Source organism: Poecilia mexicana, unplaced genomic scaffold (assembly GCF_051168715.1).
Source record: "Poecilia mexicana isolate PSO_F unplaced genomic scaffold, ASM5116871v1 scaffold_2, whole genome shotgun sequence".
NCBI classification, from domain to species: Eukaryota; Metazoa; Chordata; class Actinopteri; order Cyprinodontiformes; family Poeciliidae; genus Poecilia; species Poecilia mexicana.
The window spans coordinates 45,009,556-45,025,711 of NW_028263371.1; the positions used below are offsets into that span (position 1 = coordinate 45,009,556).

At 38.6% G+C, this 16,156-nt stretch overlaps 1 protein-coding gene across 4 annotated transcripts in view; it reads right to left on the bottom strand.

The window, feature by feature from the left end:
- LOC106922758 (hyccin 2) overlaps positions 1-16,156 on the bottom strand; it is a 47,838-nt gene that overhangs the window by 16,170 nt on the left and 15,512 nt on the right. For all 4 annotated transcript variants that reach the window (XM_088001621.1, XM_014995444.2, XM_014995442.2 and 1 more), the window contains 5 exons: positions 13,462-13,546; positions 6,977-7,055; positions 4,116-4,217; positions 2,253-2,432; positions 332-412 (listed from right to left, as the gene is read on the bottom strand). In XM_088001621.1, the coding sequence (XP_087857747.1) occupies positions 332-412; positions 2,253-2,432; positions 4,116-4,217; positions 6,977-7,027 (414 nt within the window). In that variant the 5' untranslated portion in view covers positions 7,028-7,055; positions 13,462-13,546. The remainder of the gene's footprint in view (positions 1-331; positions 413-2,252; positions 2,433-4,115; positions 4,218-6,976; positions 7,056-13,461; positions 13,547-16,156) is intronic.

The window sequence follows — 16,156 nt, forward strand, 5'->3', positions numbered from 1 at the left end:
CTGCAACCAGACATTTTGTTCCAGCCACCTGTCAATTCATCATAGAATGTTGTTTTTTTAATCATCAGCAATGTTGTTGTAAAACTCTTTAATCCATCAATAGATCAGTTATCTTAATGTATTAAAATATGCATATTTATCTCCATAGTTTATGAAAACTACAAATAACAAGACACTGATATGTGATGGTTTAAGTACAAGGGTGCAAAATGGAGGTAAGAAAGAACAAGTGACAAAAAAGTTGGTAATAGACCCTGCAAAGAAAACATAACACCAGTATAGGAAAGCTGGTTCCTAATATGGACAGAACAGGAGTTAGTCAGAGTCCTACCTCATGATATATAGATGGTTTCGACAGAGATGGGATTGTGAAGGAAAGGAGTTTGCTGTTTCCGTCTTTGTCAACAATTTCCTGTGAAAAAATTAAACAAAAAAAAATCCAGAAAGCTTGAGTTGGCATAATCTCTTTAAATTAAATTAAATGTAAGATGAATGCAAGAGAAATAATCAAAAAAATGATTCCAATTCAAAGCAGAAAGACTCATAAATAATACTAAACTTGTTTTCATTGGATGTAAAGAAATAAAGAAAATAAAAACAAATTGTATATTTTAAAGAAAAATTAGTAGTTTAGACTAATTGAAAAATGAGTTCAGCGATTAAAAGGAAAAAAAAAATCATTAGTGACAACTCTAAAATATAGTTAACTCCTACATGACCACATGTAAAGTGACCATGTTAAGAGTAGAACAAATCAAATATCGACCAGCATTCGGTCTGCTGGAGTCTGATTTCACACCGTTAAATGTGTTGCAAGGCTTAATGTTTCCCTCAAAATGGCATCATTTTTGTAATGTTATGCCTCATTATGTCAATCACAGACAACCCCAGCAAAACAAATAAAGTTAATTCATACTAATATATCGCTGAGCCTTTTAGAAACAGAGTTAGCTTGTTAGCATGCTTACCTACCTCTGCAAAAGTCTTGCTAAAGAAAATCTGAAATGTCTATATTATCTAAGTATTAGTTAAGTTTTATTGTAACAGCTGTTTGCCATCACTTGACTACAGAGGCTTACTCTGTTCATGTTCCTCCTCATTACTGCTGTGGAATAAAGTAGTCATTATTATTTCAACATGTCCTCAAGTTGTCCTTGACTGGACTGTGGGTTGCTTGTTCTGTCCTTCTCTGGCTACCAGTTTATCTCTGGCAGAACTGCTGAGAGCAAAAGCTGTTTATCACGACTCGCCCGTCAATGGAGACACATCTGTGAGCATGTGCTGCATGTCTGAGTGTGTGTGTGTGTGTGTGTGTGTATTGAGAGGTACAGACACAGAGGAATAAATTATTCATGAATATGGCCCTTAGCAGCGCTGGCTGACATGGATCTGTGTCTTTCAGTATCTCTTGCTCTTTGCACATTTCCTCAAGGGTGTTTCCTGGTGATGCAATCCCCTTCAGGCCAATCCGTCAACCAGTGTTTTCTTTGCAGGTCACCTTGAATGTGAAGCTCATCATTTATAATAAATCTGGCGTTTTCCATGGGAAAAAAAAAAATCAAAATCACAATATATTTCAAGTTTGTCCTTGCAAAGTCTCTTTTTGTGCAATTGTGCTAGATAACTCCGACTCAAAGGTGAAAAGTTAATTTCTGGCTTCACTGTTCAGAGTGAAGAAGGTTCAACATCAGATAGAAATTTTTAAAGGGTCCTGACCCCACTGAGGGACAAGGGTGTTAGAAAATAGATATATGGATGGATGAACTTTACAGTGCCCTGCCAAAGTCTGTATCGATTGGACCCAAATTAGAGCTTCTTATGTTTAGTTAGACACTGTGGGCCTCACGTTTGAGCATCAAAGTCTAAACAGATGGATTGTCTCTGTGTCTGATGCATGTCATGAAAATGTCCAGAATAAACTAAAATGTCTGTAGCATGTGGGATATTAGTACCATTACATGATGACCTCTCGTAACATAAAGTAAATGCTAAGGTTAGCTAAAGTGATGTCAATAGTATGTAGGCTATTACTATAATGTTAACTAACATTGACTTAGCAAATTCAGTATGCCAAGTTAAGCATTAATAATAAAAACTAGCTAAAATGCTGAATTTAGCTAGGGCTATCTCTAGCATGATGACCTCTAGCAACATACTCCATGTAGTATGCAATCAACAGTTTATAAATGGAAATCAGCTAAAATGCTAAGGTTAGCTAAAAAGACATCAAATGCATTTGGACTGACACCCACCAGGTTATAGATACCCAAGAGGAGGGCCTCGATGCAGCCATTGCTCTGGCGATCCCTGCTGGCAGTGATGCGCAGATAAACCCACACGAGTTCAGGCAGGAACTGCAGGGTGAAACGTCGCAGGCGGTCCTCAGAGCTCCGGTACAGCTCAAACAGCTGGTGGCACACAGGTTCCAGCAGCTAGAAAGCAGGTGGTTGAAAGAAAAAAAAAGAAAAAAAAAACACGCACACCTTAACTAAGCAGTCTTTAAGTCCTTTAAAATGGATCTGTATTGTCAGTTCTGTTAAAATTCAATACCTATAAAAGCTAAAATTTTCAGATTTCTCAGTTTATTTGAAGTAGAAGTTTACAATACATTTATGTATCACTTTTCTACTGTAGACAGGCTTTAATATGAGATCTGCAAAAAGCACAAAAATGGATGGATGTGTATTAGGAGTGCACCGATAAATCAGCCTCGATTTCCTTAATTTTGTGTAATCAACAGTTGGCCAGAAAGTTGCAATTGGTACAACCCTACGGTGATCTTAACGTAAGAAACCTGAGTATTCACTGTATTTATTTGATTACTTCAAGGTGAATTACATATGAAATTATATAAAATTTTTGTACACTGTACAAAAAAAGCATTCACAGGGGACAAAAAGTCGTGACATAATTATACACGCTGCATTATTACATCATCATCTCTTTCATTGAACTCGCAAATAAATTAGATCTTGACCATGATGTTAGAGGCGTAAGGACAGAGGGGAAATTTCAGGGGCTTTTGGGATCAGGGGTGGAGCAGGATGACTGCAACTAAACACTGGGCACATGTACTCTCAGGGGAGTCCACTGTGGCTTTGTGTTTACACTGGCCAAGGGTCAGTGGAATAAGTGTCCATGCAGAGCAGCTGTGGGTGTGTGTGTGTGTCTATGTGTGTTAGCTGCACTGTGTGTGACCGAGAAATAAGCAGCAACTCATTAATGAACTTGGCAACGGTTTGGCTCTCCATGGCATCAGCAGAAAACACGTCGCAATCTTTCCCTCCCTGCACACCAACACTCACACAGACTGCCGTGGATCAGGCATTTCATCATTAATGGGATTGTGCAGCGAGACTGACAGCACTAATGGAATTTAGATCCCTGGACGCTTGATTCTTAAATTTGACCGTGAAATAGAAGGGGAATGCAAGCTGAGAAAGGAAACAAGTCCAGCCTCACTGAATACCTCCGACCTTTGCTTCAAAACGATGGTGTGACGTCTTCAACTGGGCAAAAAGCTAGTTTAAATGTGCAGGCGTGTGATGCTGTAAAACTGACATACAGAGGCGTTACCGAGGATGTTGTTTTGAACTAAAACATGTAGCAGATGCTCCAGTTTGGTTTTTCACTGTGTGTGTGTGTGTGTGTGTGTGTGTGTGTGTGTGTGTGTGTGTGTGTGTGTGTGTGTGTGTGTGTGTGTGTGTGTGTGTGCCACCATGTCACTGTGAGTGTGCGTACAGTATACTGGAAACACTGTGTACCATCTCATAGGTCTTCACCTGTGAGATGGTACACAGTGTTTCCATCTCACAGGTGGAAACACTGTTTCCACACTGTAGGGTGGCGATGCAGCCATCGCCACCCTACACTTTAATCATACTCACAAGAACAGCACATGCTTGTGCTTCAGTGTTTATCCTGCAGAAAGTACTGTGTATCAGTCTGTTTCTCGGTACCAACCCAGACATCGAGAAGTGAGTCACAAGAAGCATAGAGAGCTAAAAAAACAAGGACTGCATGCGTGTGTGCGCAAATGTTTGTGTGTGTGTGTGTGTGTGTGTGTGTGTGTGTGTGTGTGTGTGTGTGTATGTGTGTGTGTGTGTGTGGCTCACCTCGTTGTTGGGGTCTTGGATGACTCTGTATAGCGCCGGTACCAGAGACTTCTTTAGATGAAGGCTGCCAGCGTAGCTGGGGATGTGGGTTTCTGGTAAGGACTGAGACAAACAGAAGAAAACATGGAATGTTTACATGTGAAACAACTGAGATTGTCATGTTTTGACAAATTATAACCACTAAAATCAATGCATTTTATATTGACCAACAAAAAGTAGTACACAATTATGAAGTGGAAGGAAAATGACATATTGGTTAAACAATTTTACAACTAAAAAGGTGAAAACATTTTTAGGCCTCTTTACTCAGCTGTCCCTAAGTAAAATCCAGTACTGCCCATTCCTTTCAGAAGTTGCCTTCACTGAACTCCATGAGTTCAGTGAAGGCCTCAAATGTTTGTTAGAGAAGAGTCAGGAATGGACATCCTCAAAAGGACTGAGGAAACAACCAGACAGTTTGGGGATGAAGATGTGAAGTTTCTACCAGGATTAAGTTGTATCCCAAGCCTTGAAGATTTTACAAAGAAGTGTGAGAACTGAATCCATCTTTCCAAAAAGGAAAAAAAAATATGGCACAACTCCAAATCTACTAATTCATGGCCATACACCAAACTGTCAGTGTACGTTTGGTGTACGCCATGCTTCTTTTAATCACAGAAGCAGCCAAGAGGTCCATTGAAGGAACTGCAAAGATGTACAACTCAAGAGGGATAATCTTTTGACATTCTGCAGTAAACAAAACTGGCTTTTTCTTGAAGAGTGGCCTAAACTCAGCCATTGCAAAAAGAAAGTCATAAGAAGTCCCAGCACACAAGTGGCAGAAGGTGCTGCGGTCAGGTGAGACCAAACAGAAACTTATTGGCCAACCTGGAAAAAAAATGGTTGCACAAACTTCCCTTAACACATCACCGCTATCATGAGACATGTAGCTTGCAGCATCATGCTGTGTGGATGATTTTCTTCAGCAGGAACAGGGAATCAGGTTGAAGTGGATGAGCAGCTAGACTCAGCTAAATTCAGGGGAATTCTGGAAAAAGTCCAAAAGCAGCAAAGGGCTTGAGATTGGGGCAAAGGTTCAATTTCCTGTAGGCAACACCCATACAAATATGGCCAGAGCAACAATGGCACCAAATCATAGTTGTGTTTTACAGTGATACAGTCAAGGTGTATAATTTAATCCAATTACGAATCTAGGGCATGGGGCGCCACATGGCTCTGAGGTTGAGCAGGTGCACAACATTCAGACGCTACAGTCCTCAACACAGTTGATTTGATTGGTTTGATTCACAGCATGTCTTCCCCTTCTCTCTCTGCCCTTCTTCCTGTCCAGCTGCTAATGAATGAAGGCCACTAGAGCCTCAAAAAAAAATAAATAAATAAATAAAAAATCTCTAGGGCGAGAGTTGATAAGTGATTTTTTTTTCTGATGCAGTTTGAATTATTTTTGCTTAAAAGAAGGGTGAAAACCTTCAGTCTCTAGATATGCAACATCTGTAGAGACATAAACGAATAGTTTTGTAGCTCTAATTGCGGTAAAATATGATTCCCTCCAACAGACCAAATATTTTACAAGTATGGAGAGTTAGAGTGACTGGCAATTGATATACAATTTTCCATTAAAAGCAATTCCATTTCAATGCTGCAAACATTAATATTGACGTCAAGTGCAGTTTGATAGGTTGAGCAGCTCTAAAACCAAATACATTCCAACTCAGACAATAATTTACGTTGGCCTATCATATAGGATACAATAAAGTTTGTGTTGCAATGTAATTAAAATGAAAAAAAGGTATGCAAACACACTTGCAAGGCACTGCATCATATTTTGATTCATAAAGTTGTAGCAATGAACTAGAGAAAATCAGAAAGTGAATATATACTATTTTGTGCTAAGGCTGCAACATTAACTTCTGACACTACACATTTAGACATTTAAACATGTTAAGTATAAAAGTGTTGTAGGTGGCATAAAAACTGAGTAGTAACGTCACTGACAGGCTGAGTAGTAGAAGTCAGTAAAGGCCGTTCGAGTCTAAATAGATCTTGACGTGGACTAACGGCTTTCGACAAAAATCACTCTAAAAGTTCCAGACTCAACATGGTGACGGCGTCTGACAGGGGGAGAATATCCTGGGGTGCCAAACTTCAAACAGTCAAGACTGAGTGTTGTCTGCAGATGACAGATGCATAAAAAGCCTCTCGGCAAGGCGCTTTGGTGCAGACAAGTCATGTTGTGCTCTGTCCCCATGATGACCACTCTCCCCAGGAGTCCCATCAATCCATCTCTGGTGTGTGTAGTTTTGTGCTCCCCTCGTTTACATAGCTCACCTTCAACTTAGAGAATAATGCCACCGCTTAGGAAAGACGTTATTTGCATTTCAACTGCCGTACCTGTACAGAACGTTTACTGAATTTTCAAGTACTTCACCAGCTGCTAGTGATTGTGAGGATGCTGAACATTACCAGAGATGCATGAAAATAATCTACCTGAATTATTTTTTGTGTATATGCCTGTTCCAGTGATTTCAGCAAGTTAAACTATTGCTGTTGGATTCATGCTTACCAACATGACTTGGGACTGATCTTGTATAATTAAGGAGCAAAGCTTGAAGAGAGCATAAACTATAATTAACACTAGATGTTCAATTGGACTTGATTCTTTATTACATTACGTAAACATAATAACAGTTTACTGAATTACAACCACTACAGTATTCAAGCTGAAACATGCCCACATATATTCTATCTCTACACACATACACAGTTGTTATATTTACATATTACTGTTTCTCTTACAAACGGCCTGAAGGACACATTTCACCATGACTCACGAGACGCGCCACAGAGGAGGAGGGTTTTACCTTGAATTCGGAGAGCCATTCTTCAACGACACCTCGCTCTGAACCCAGCATCTTTTTCAGAGACCCCCCTCCTGGATGCCTGGTGGACAGAGAGAGGCAGTGGTTGGAAATACAGTCACAAAAAAAAAAAAAAAAAAAAGAAGTGAAGGCGACAGAACACCATTGTCAGAAGAATGCCCAATTTGGAGTTGTGATTTTAGTCCCTTATTTCCCTGATGAGGAAGATGCAGTATTATTTTCAATCCAAGTGAATACCCAGATGACTGATTTGAATTATTTATCCAGCTATGATGCAGGACAAAGCAGAGTTTAATTTAGAAAGAGTCAAAGGGCTCTCAAGGAGACAGATTCACAAAGGAGAAATAATACCCAGGATTGCAATTACCCGTTAGTGGTGTGTAATCTAACTGCAACTGCCTTTCAAAGTATGAGTGCACCACTACAGCAAATCTTTCTCACCGTGATTATAATCAACCTGCCATGGCAGACGACTGAAAATGAATGAAAGTAAATAAATGTTAACTGCCAACGAGTAGTAGTTTTAAACTGTGAGTCATTTTAAGCACATCCAGAGAGCAATACTTAGAAACAATATCAGTGGTCATAATGGTTATGGCTTGGCTGTCCAAGATTGTTGATGCTCAAAACATTGTTACATAACAGGTCACTACAACACACAAACTTATGAGAGACCACGGCAGCCATGTTTCTTGTTTTTCCATCTTTATCACCGCTAGGGGTTGAATAATCTGTTGTGTACAGATTATGGCTGAAGCAGGTGAGGGGTTATTTAATGGTCAAGTGTAAATCAGTTCAGGTGATGAGAATAGGCAAACAGATTTCTACTGTGCTTAGTCTAGAGATGCCTTATTTCTTTGTTCTAAACAGAAATGGCAAAATAGACAGATGTTGTAAAGGGCATTAAAATGACTTGAATGTGATGAAGACTGACACAGTGAACTTTGATTCTGTGCAGGTAAAACCAAAGCCAGCAGTACCAAACAAACAATCAGCAACCAGTAGCATTTAAGCATGTGATTTAAGTCAGTACAGAGACATTTTCTTACATGACAGTTCACGTTTTGGCTGGCCAAGCTTGGGTCTGGTTTTGTTGTTTACACAACTTGTCACAACTCATAAGCTTACAAATCAGCTTATGATTTGTAAGCTGAGGTTTTTCCAAAAGCAACACCAGCCCAGGCTTAGATGTTCACTATTTCTAAAGAAACCAGACTTTAAATATGCAACCTGACATAAAAATGCTGATTGTAAGGATGGATGGATAAATAAATAGATGAAACAGTGAACAAACAGATAAGTAAACTCATGGCAAATGGTTGGACAATAAAGAGACCAATAGAAAGCTAGCTAGCTGGTTATGGATAGATGGGTGGAAAACAGACAACTAGCTAGCACATGGATGGAAGTAGGACATGCAATACGCCTGTAAATAATAATGATAAAAAAAAAATCAATACTGCTTTTTCAATTCAATGATCTAGAAATGCATAACAACACAATATTCCAAACATATTCCAATACACCATTATCCCTGTTCCTGTTCTCAGCATCTAGATGCTAAAATAAGTCTCAGCACAGAGCACAAAAACATTTCTACCTCAGGTCTCATCCAATGGAAAATATATTCTTACTTTAATCTAAAGAAAAATGCCATGAATCCCATAAAATGCATGTCTAGAGTCTGGGAGTTTGTGTATACTGCTGGACTGAGGCAGTGAACACTGACAATGATCTTTCACAGGATAATGTGACAGAATGCAGACTAAAGGTGATGAGCCATTGAGCATAACAGACAAAATTTGATTATGTAATGGCAGACGGCCAGTGAAGCTTGTAATCACTGACAGGCTAATGATGTGACTACATTAAGTATTAGGTTAATTCAAGTTGAAGGTGAAATTGCAAAAACTCTCAAGCCTTTCTACCCTTTTATTGTTTCAAACATTGGTATTAAGCTTAAAGCAAGAAGCGCAGATTCTCTACCCTTTCAGAACAGCCGTTACTCAATTCAGACTTGTAATCAGGTGATACGAAGGTAAAGAAAGACAAACATCTTGCGTAGCATAGTGTACAATGCAAACAAAAACATTTATGACAACAGAGTTTCAACAGACTGATCAGGATGGTTCTCTGGTTCTGTGTTTGAACTGAGCACCTTGACTGCCAGCATTTACTGGGGAAGGCGACAAAATAAAGACTGACTAGTCAGACAGAAACGGATAACAGGAAATGAGCAATACATTATGTGCTTGACATAGGAAGAAGTGATTGTACATTTTTTTATAGCTTGCTTATCAAGACAAGACTGAAAAGCATTAATAACCCTTGATCTTAAACTACTGGCTTCTTCAAACAAGTAATCATTCTACTAAATAAAAGGTCAGGATCGGAAAGGTTCAACACATCAACAAATACCTAAAATTATGACAAATCATGAATATTTTTTAAATATACTTTCTGATTTTTAAGATAAGCTAAAAATGATTATTGAAATTTCAAGATTTTTTCATATCAGACATTCTGACAAACTTATATTCTGAGCATGTAATTTATAGTCATAAGAAGTTGTGGCTATATCGAAAAAAAGTAATTAAAAGGACATTCTGAAAGTCCTCAGTAGTTCTTGCGGGTGAACGGTCCGTTCTGAATGGTCCTGTCTTATTCATTCAATAAGAAGTTAGAGACTTATCAGAGTTAGCATGCAATAGCAAGGGGACCCAACCTATTGCTTCAAGCCAGCTGAAAGAAGATGTTTAAAGTTTTCCCTCATTTAAAAAAAACAAAACATCTTGCTGTTTGAAACAATACAGACACTTAGGTATAGAGACAAAATAAGGCTACATCTATGATGCTTACAAAAGGTAACCCTGATGCTAAACTGGAGTTGGTGAGCGATGAGTGACATTTCTGGCTGCAGACAAATTAACCATCTGACGTCAGAAAAATGTGGTAACGCATACTAAAACAATTACAACAAATTGGCTGTTAATTATACATTTTTGCTCAATTCTGTGTATAAAAAATTAAATGTGGTGTTTTTATAAAGGGTCATCATACAATGAGATTCTAATACTGCTAGGTCCCGTTTTCATTTTCTAGAAAGTAAAACAAATTGTCCTTTAAATTCAATAAATGTGAAGGAAAGAAATGGGCTCACAGTATTCAATATGCAGAAGATTTTTGTAAATAGACGCTCACTTTTAGATTTCTAGCAAATGGACAATCCCAAGACAGTTAAGATCCTCATTTCTGCCTCAAACATTTTAAAACTGCAAATACAGTCCAACTCCTACTTTTAGCTATGACTTAAATACCCTCCTGTTTAATCTCATTTGTTAAAGCTGAGTCTCCATAGCGCAGAAATGTACTAAGTTTGAGGGCTCTCTGCAGTACACATGCGTCAGTGGACTTAACGTTTCACACCGTACAGAGAGCCGACACCATCAGGCACACCACATCTGCCTGCCTGGCCAATCTGGGTAATCTGCGACAAAGCAGCTTCATCATATATGAATGTGTGAAGAAACGCGTGGAAAGTCTACCGTTTTATCGGTGTGTGTGGGCTGTGAGACAAGTCAGGACAGAGGAAAAGATGGTAGCAGAAAACACAAAGCAATCATGACGGGGAGCCGCACAGGACCTCAAGTGTGAAGGTTTCCAGTTAAACATGAACACATACCACCCAGAAAACAAACAAGTGGTTTCGGGAACAGTTTGTGTAAGTGCATAAATGACTCAGCTAATGTTTGGCCTTCTACCTTTAAAAGACTAGAACATGACTTCCCATTGATGCTCACCCAGTAGACACAAAGTTTATGAGGAAAAATAAGCTCACAGGAACAGAGTCTGCTTTTGTTTCCAAAGATCTTTCAACCATCCACTGAAAAAAATGGCTCTGAAAAACTTTTACATTGACTATCTGTTTTTAATATTAATTTGATGGAAAGAATATAACATTTCTTTGAGGATGTGACTAAAACGAAAGGAAATGCTTCACACTTTCCATCCACACCATGAAATGAAAGTAGCGTAGAACATGTAAATCCCCGAACACTTAATGGTAAAACTGACGACTAAGAGAAAATCGTGTGAAACAGTAAAATCAAAACTACTGACAGCCTGTATGCACAAGCACATGTTGGAATATCATGTCAGTGTTCATTTATTTCCGAAACTCAATTCAAAAAGTGACATCATAGACTATTTAGATAACAGACCCCAAAAATGTTACATTTCAAGCTTTTATTTCACTTAACTTTATCAAGTATTGTATGAGCTCAATAGATGGTCAAGTTCGTCAGCCAGCCAATGATAGCGATACCCTGGTCATTAAACCATACATAGGTTCCTTTGCCAATGTGGGCAGGTGCCAGGATCTGCTGCAAAATGAAATCAGCATCTCCATAAAGCTGTCTGCACAGGGAAGAATGGAGGGCTGTAAAATCTCCTGGTAGATGGCTGAGCTGACTCTGGATCTGATAAAACTTCAGCAGCTGACATAGCTCTCTAAATCATCATCATCACACCTTTTCCTTCAAATACTTTCTCTTTATGCTTCAATACAACAGCCTGAACAACCAGCTTCTCTGGGCAGCCATTTGTGACTTTGCATCCTTGTGGAGTTTGTCGGTGGCCGTCAAGTCAGCAGTTTCCCTCTCATAGTGCAAGGCAAAAGGTTCTCGGAAAAACTGAATCTTGGGGTTTTAACTGTAAGACTTAGTCATAATAATCAACAGAAATAAATTCTGGCTCAATATTTGTAAAGAAATTCTAAAATATATTACTTTTATAATTGATTTGCTGAAGTTAACCTTTAGCTGATATTCCTATTTCTGTAGTCCAAGAAGGCTCACAAATTAAACAGTGTTCAATCTACATAAATTACATTAAAAATATTATTTTCAACTTTTTTTACCTGTTAAATAGTTCGATTTTTGTGAGTAATTTTCTTTCCGACACAATCTATGTGTATTAGTTATACATACTGGTTCAGCATCCGCCAGAGGAGACTTTGGCCTTTGTTCCTAAATAAACGGTGCGTGGACTAATGCAAATTTAAATCCACATCCAAAAGCAAATATCAAACACGCCCTACAGGACTTCTTAGACATGTAGGTCTTTCCCATTAGTATTTAACAGTAGAGATTAAACCTTAAATCAAACATCATACATTATGCAAAACTCAACATGGTGCAAATAAGAAAGAAAAGATACAAAAGAAGCTCAGAGGAGCTGCTGAGCTGGAAAAGCATAAACATGACAATAGTATCAACGAGTGGAATCTTTCTTATGCGAGTACAGCTCCTAAATGTGGAGTCTGCGAACTGAAAGGCTCCATTTAGTCAGCGTGTTCAAGTCTTCATGAAAGGCTGACTCATTCATTTCCTCTGGTCTGTCAAGCCCTCAGAAACGCACGGAGATGAAATTTGCCGACGGCAGCGCAGGCTTATCAGTCACCATGAGAACAGCAGTCAAGTGACTCCACAGCAGCGGCAACTGTTCATTTTGTTCAAACAATTTAGATTAAATCGCTCTCAGACGCAGAACGCAGTAATTAAGTCAGGCATATTGAAGTCTCTCCGGAAGCCACATTCCATTTCATATTTTCTTTAATGCAAAAAAAAAAAAAAAAAAAATTTTGTGCTTCTACATTTTCACTTGCATTGAAACAATTATTGATTCAAACTGAAGATAATAGGATGTTTCAGTTTTGCTGCTGCTATTTTACTTCATATTATCCTTCAGCAAACAGATGCATTTCAAGAAATGAGAATATCTTCAAAAAGATATTTTACATCATTAACTAAATTCTAAAATGAAGTTCAAATATTACACAGATTTATTAGTTATATGTCAAGTGTTTACTTATCCAACTGTCAATTCCCCCTTCTCCTTTCCCTGGAGTCACACCGCATGATTTCTGGTCTAGCCCAGGGGAAAGTCTGCATTACTTGGGGATAGTTGTCTTTTAGTTGGTTGGACAAATCCTGTAGTCTGGGATCCCCTTAGCATATCTCAACAGATGTTCTATGTGTTATATATGTTACATATGTGTGATGCCCAAATCTCTTAGTTGTGAAACAAAAATCTGCAGAAGCCAGTCTGAAGCTACAAATACAACTACAGGGTGCACCCAGTGAATCTCCTCCAAATTCTTAGTATCACAATCCTCTCAATAGTCTGCCACTTGTTCTCAAGTCTGTTGGCTGTGAGGCTTTTTCTACCACATTTTTTTCTTTCCACTCCACTTTCTGCTACTTTGTTTGCATACAGCACAGTGTGGACAGTTAACTTCTTTAGCAATGCCCTCCTCACAATAACTGCAACCTGAAATTGTTTACATTTTTGATATACAATTTAAAACTTATTGGGAATGCTGAAAAAGCTGAAAAATAAAGATGCGAGTGCTAGAAAGGAATGTAAATGACATAACATAAAAGTGTTAAAGACTTCAGCGTGCCTACCTGAGCGCCCAGCAAATCAAATCTCCGCAGGGAGATGTAACTGGTTCTCCACAGTGGCACACATCTGTCACTCTCTCAGGGTCACCTGCAACAGGGAGATGGATAAAAAAACAAAAAAACAAAACCTTAATGAGATTAGAGGAAAACGGTCACCTGCAACCACCAAGAAACTAACACGAAAAACAAGATTCATTTAACACCGGAAAATTAAGATTATTTAAATTATTTATGCAGAACAGCAACCAAACAGGCATCTGAAATAGTTGCACAGACGAGGAAGTTGTGATTGTGGGCTAGCTCTGCCAATTTTAGACTCCAACTGCTTTAGCTATCTTTTTTTGTATCTCTTAAATCCTGCAGTCACAACGTTGAGCAACGTTACTTTTTTGTTTCTAGATCTAATATAATAATCTGTTTTTAGAAATAGACTACTAGAGAAAGAGCAGACTGCAGTTCAGAGAAGGGATGAGCAACTGCATACAGTCAGCCATACTAAAACAGAAACTGTGCTAAAATAAACCGTACCTATTATCAAAAAGCCTTCAGCAGTAAAACAGTGGCACTCTAATGCAGCTGTACTGAAAAGCAGCACATCATTGTACTGAATCAAGTTTTGAAACAAAAAGGCAGCATTTGCTGACGACACAAAAGAGGACAAATTTCCATCATGGAAATTCGTCAGCCTCATAGTTAAAGGTATATTTTTAAAATGTTAACACATGCTGCAGATTAGTGTAATGAAACAAATGTTTCTCAACATAAACCAATGAAACTTTCGTAGCTAAGATACACTGTAGTGTAAACAAAAAGGTAAAGGTTTCAGAATAAACTTATGTGCAACCATAAAAATTTAAATTAAAGATTAAAACGTTGAAGGACATTTTTATGATAAAATGAATATACCAGGGTAAGGATCTTGTGTTGATCATGGCAGCTGCGAGAAAGACAAGAGGATACTAAATGCTGCATTTTTTCATGAGAACTGGGCTGACAAATATTCAACGTGCGTTTAGTTGGAGGGAAGTGGCGGACAATGACGAATACAGCCAATCTGGAGCAGCACCAATTTTAGATACTTCATCCGTCTCTTGTACATCTCTTAAATCCTGAAGTCACAAAGTCACAGCAGCACTGGATCAGATGTAAATCTAACAGTTTAAAAGCATCACTGAAGTAACAAGTAAAACTGGAGGAGCTGATGTGGTCTGATAAAAGTTATTATACTTTACAGGCGCTTGAAAGTTAAACAATCAGAGTTTATAAGACCTCAGATCAGAGGAGACAACATGATTAGTGAGTTAATTAATGGCTCTTAAGTTGAACCCTTATGCAGAGGAAGAGTTTATGAAGGAATACATAGATGCTGCAGCAGAGCTGCTCCGTGCTGAACGTATCCATGTGTTTGAACCATTTTATGATGCGAAAAATAAAAACATGATTGTAAACCCATTTAATGTGTCGGACAACCTCCTATCAGAAACCGTTGACCTTCAAAGTGAAGAAAAACCATCAACTCCCTTTTGCTGGACAACTTTCCCAGCCAGAGGAGGCTTCCCCTCAGGTTTGTATTTGGGACAACTCGCCGCGGTGAGCAATAGTTCTCTGAACTGAGGACAGTATCAACAGCAAAAAGTCAGACCCCTGATGAAGGAGCAGCAGTTCCAACTTTTTGAGTCAGAACATGTTAAAAAAAAAAGGAGAAAGCAATCTATAAACTGAAACTTGCAAACGTTTGAAAAAAAACCCAAAATATTCAAAACAGATCACTGTGGTTTCATTCATTAGTAACTGTTGCACCATAGGGGCTAACAGAGTGAGTGTGACCCTTCTAAAGATTTAAGTGGCCACAGAGTGACGATGGGGTTCCCACCGTTACTGAAATGGCTTCCAATTCTTACGCACAAAATTACTGATGATAAAATGGTTTTGTTTCCTATGCAGCAGTCTTCTTCAGAGTAAGCTCAGTTTTTCCTCCAGGAAACACTGTTTTGGAGGTTATTTTGTGTCACAGCAGAGGGAGTCAATTTTCAACTTCTTCATAGTTGCATAGCAACCGTCAGCTGACCAACTTGTGTCCTGGCTGGCTGGAAAGGAATCTTTAGGATCCACACCCACATGATGTACAGTACTAGAAAGAATAAAAATCAAGGCTTCGCAGACACACCAGACATAAGACATGCATGATTTAGAAAAAAAAAGGCTTGTGCAAACTGTTGCTTTGTTGAGCAGTATTTCAGCAGTACAGCATTTTGAACACAGCTATATGAGTTTATCTGACCAAATTTGACACCGGCAATCAATCAAAACATGAAGGACGCGCCCAGCTGGAGATAAATGTGTTTGAAATGATGCGCGGATCCTCGCTCCCTTCTGAAGGCTGCCAAGTATGTGTTTATTTTCTTCTGTCAGATTCATTTATCGCTGTATGACTCATCAAAGCAGAGAGTAACAGTGGCTTCAGGCTGAGTAAAAACACTGGAAAAAGGGACAAACTCTAAACACAAGACCAAACAGGGTCTGGAACTGAAAAAGCCAACGTACTGGATAGCAGTCATGCCCCTAAACATTTCTTAGCCCCAAATTCATTAAGATGTGCTTTTGATCTCCAGTTCATTTTTTTCAGGCAATCCCAGGAATAAGGTGTGGTGTAAATATATATTTTTTTCTTCTGCGAGAATCTTTGGTGCTGACACCA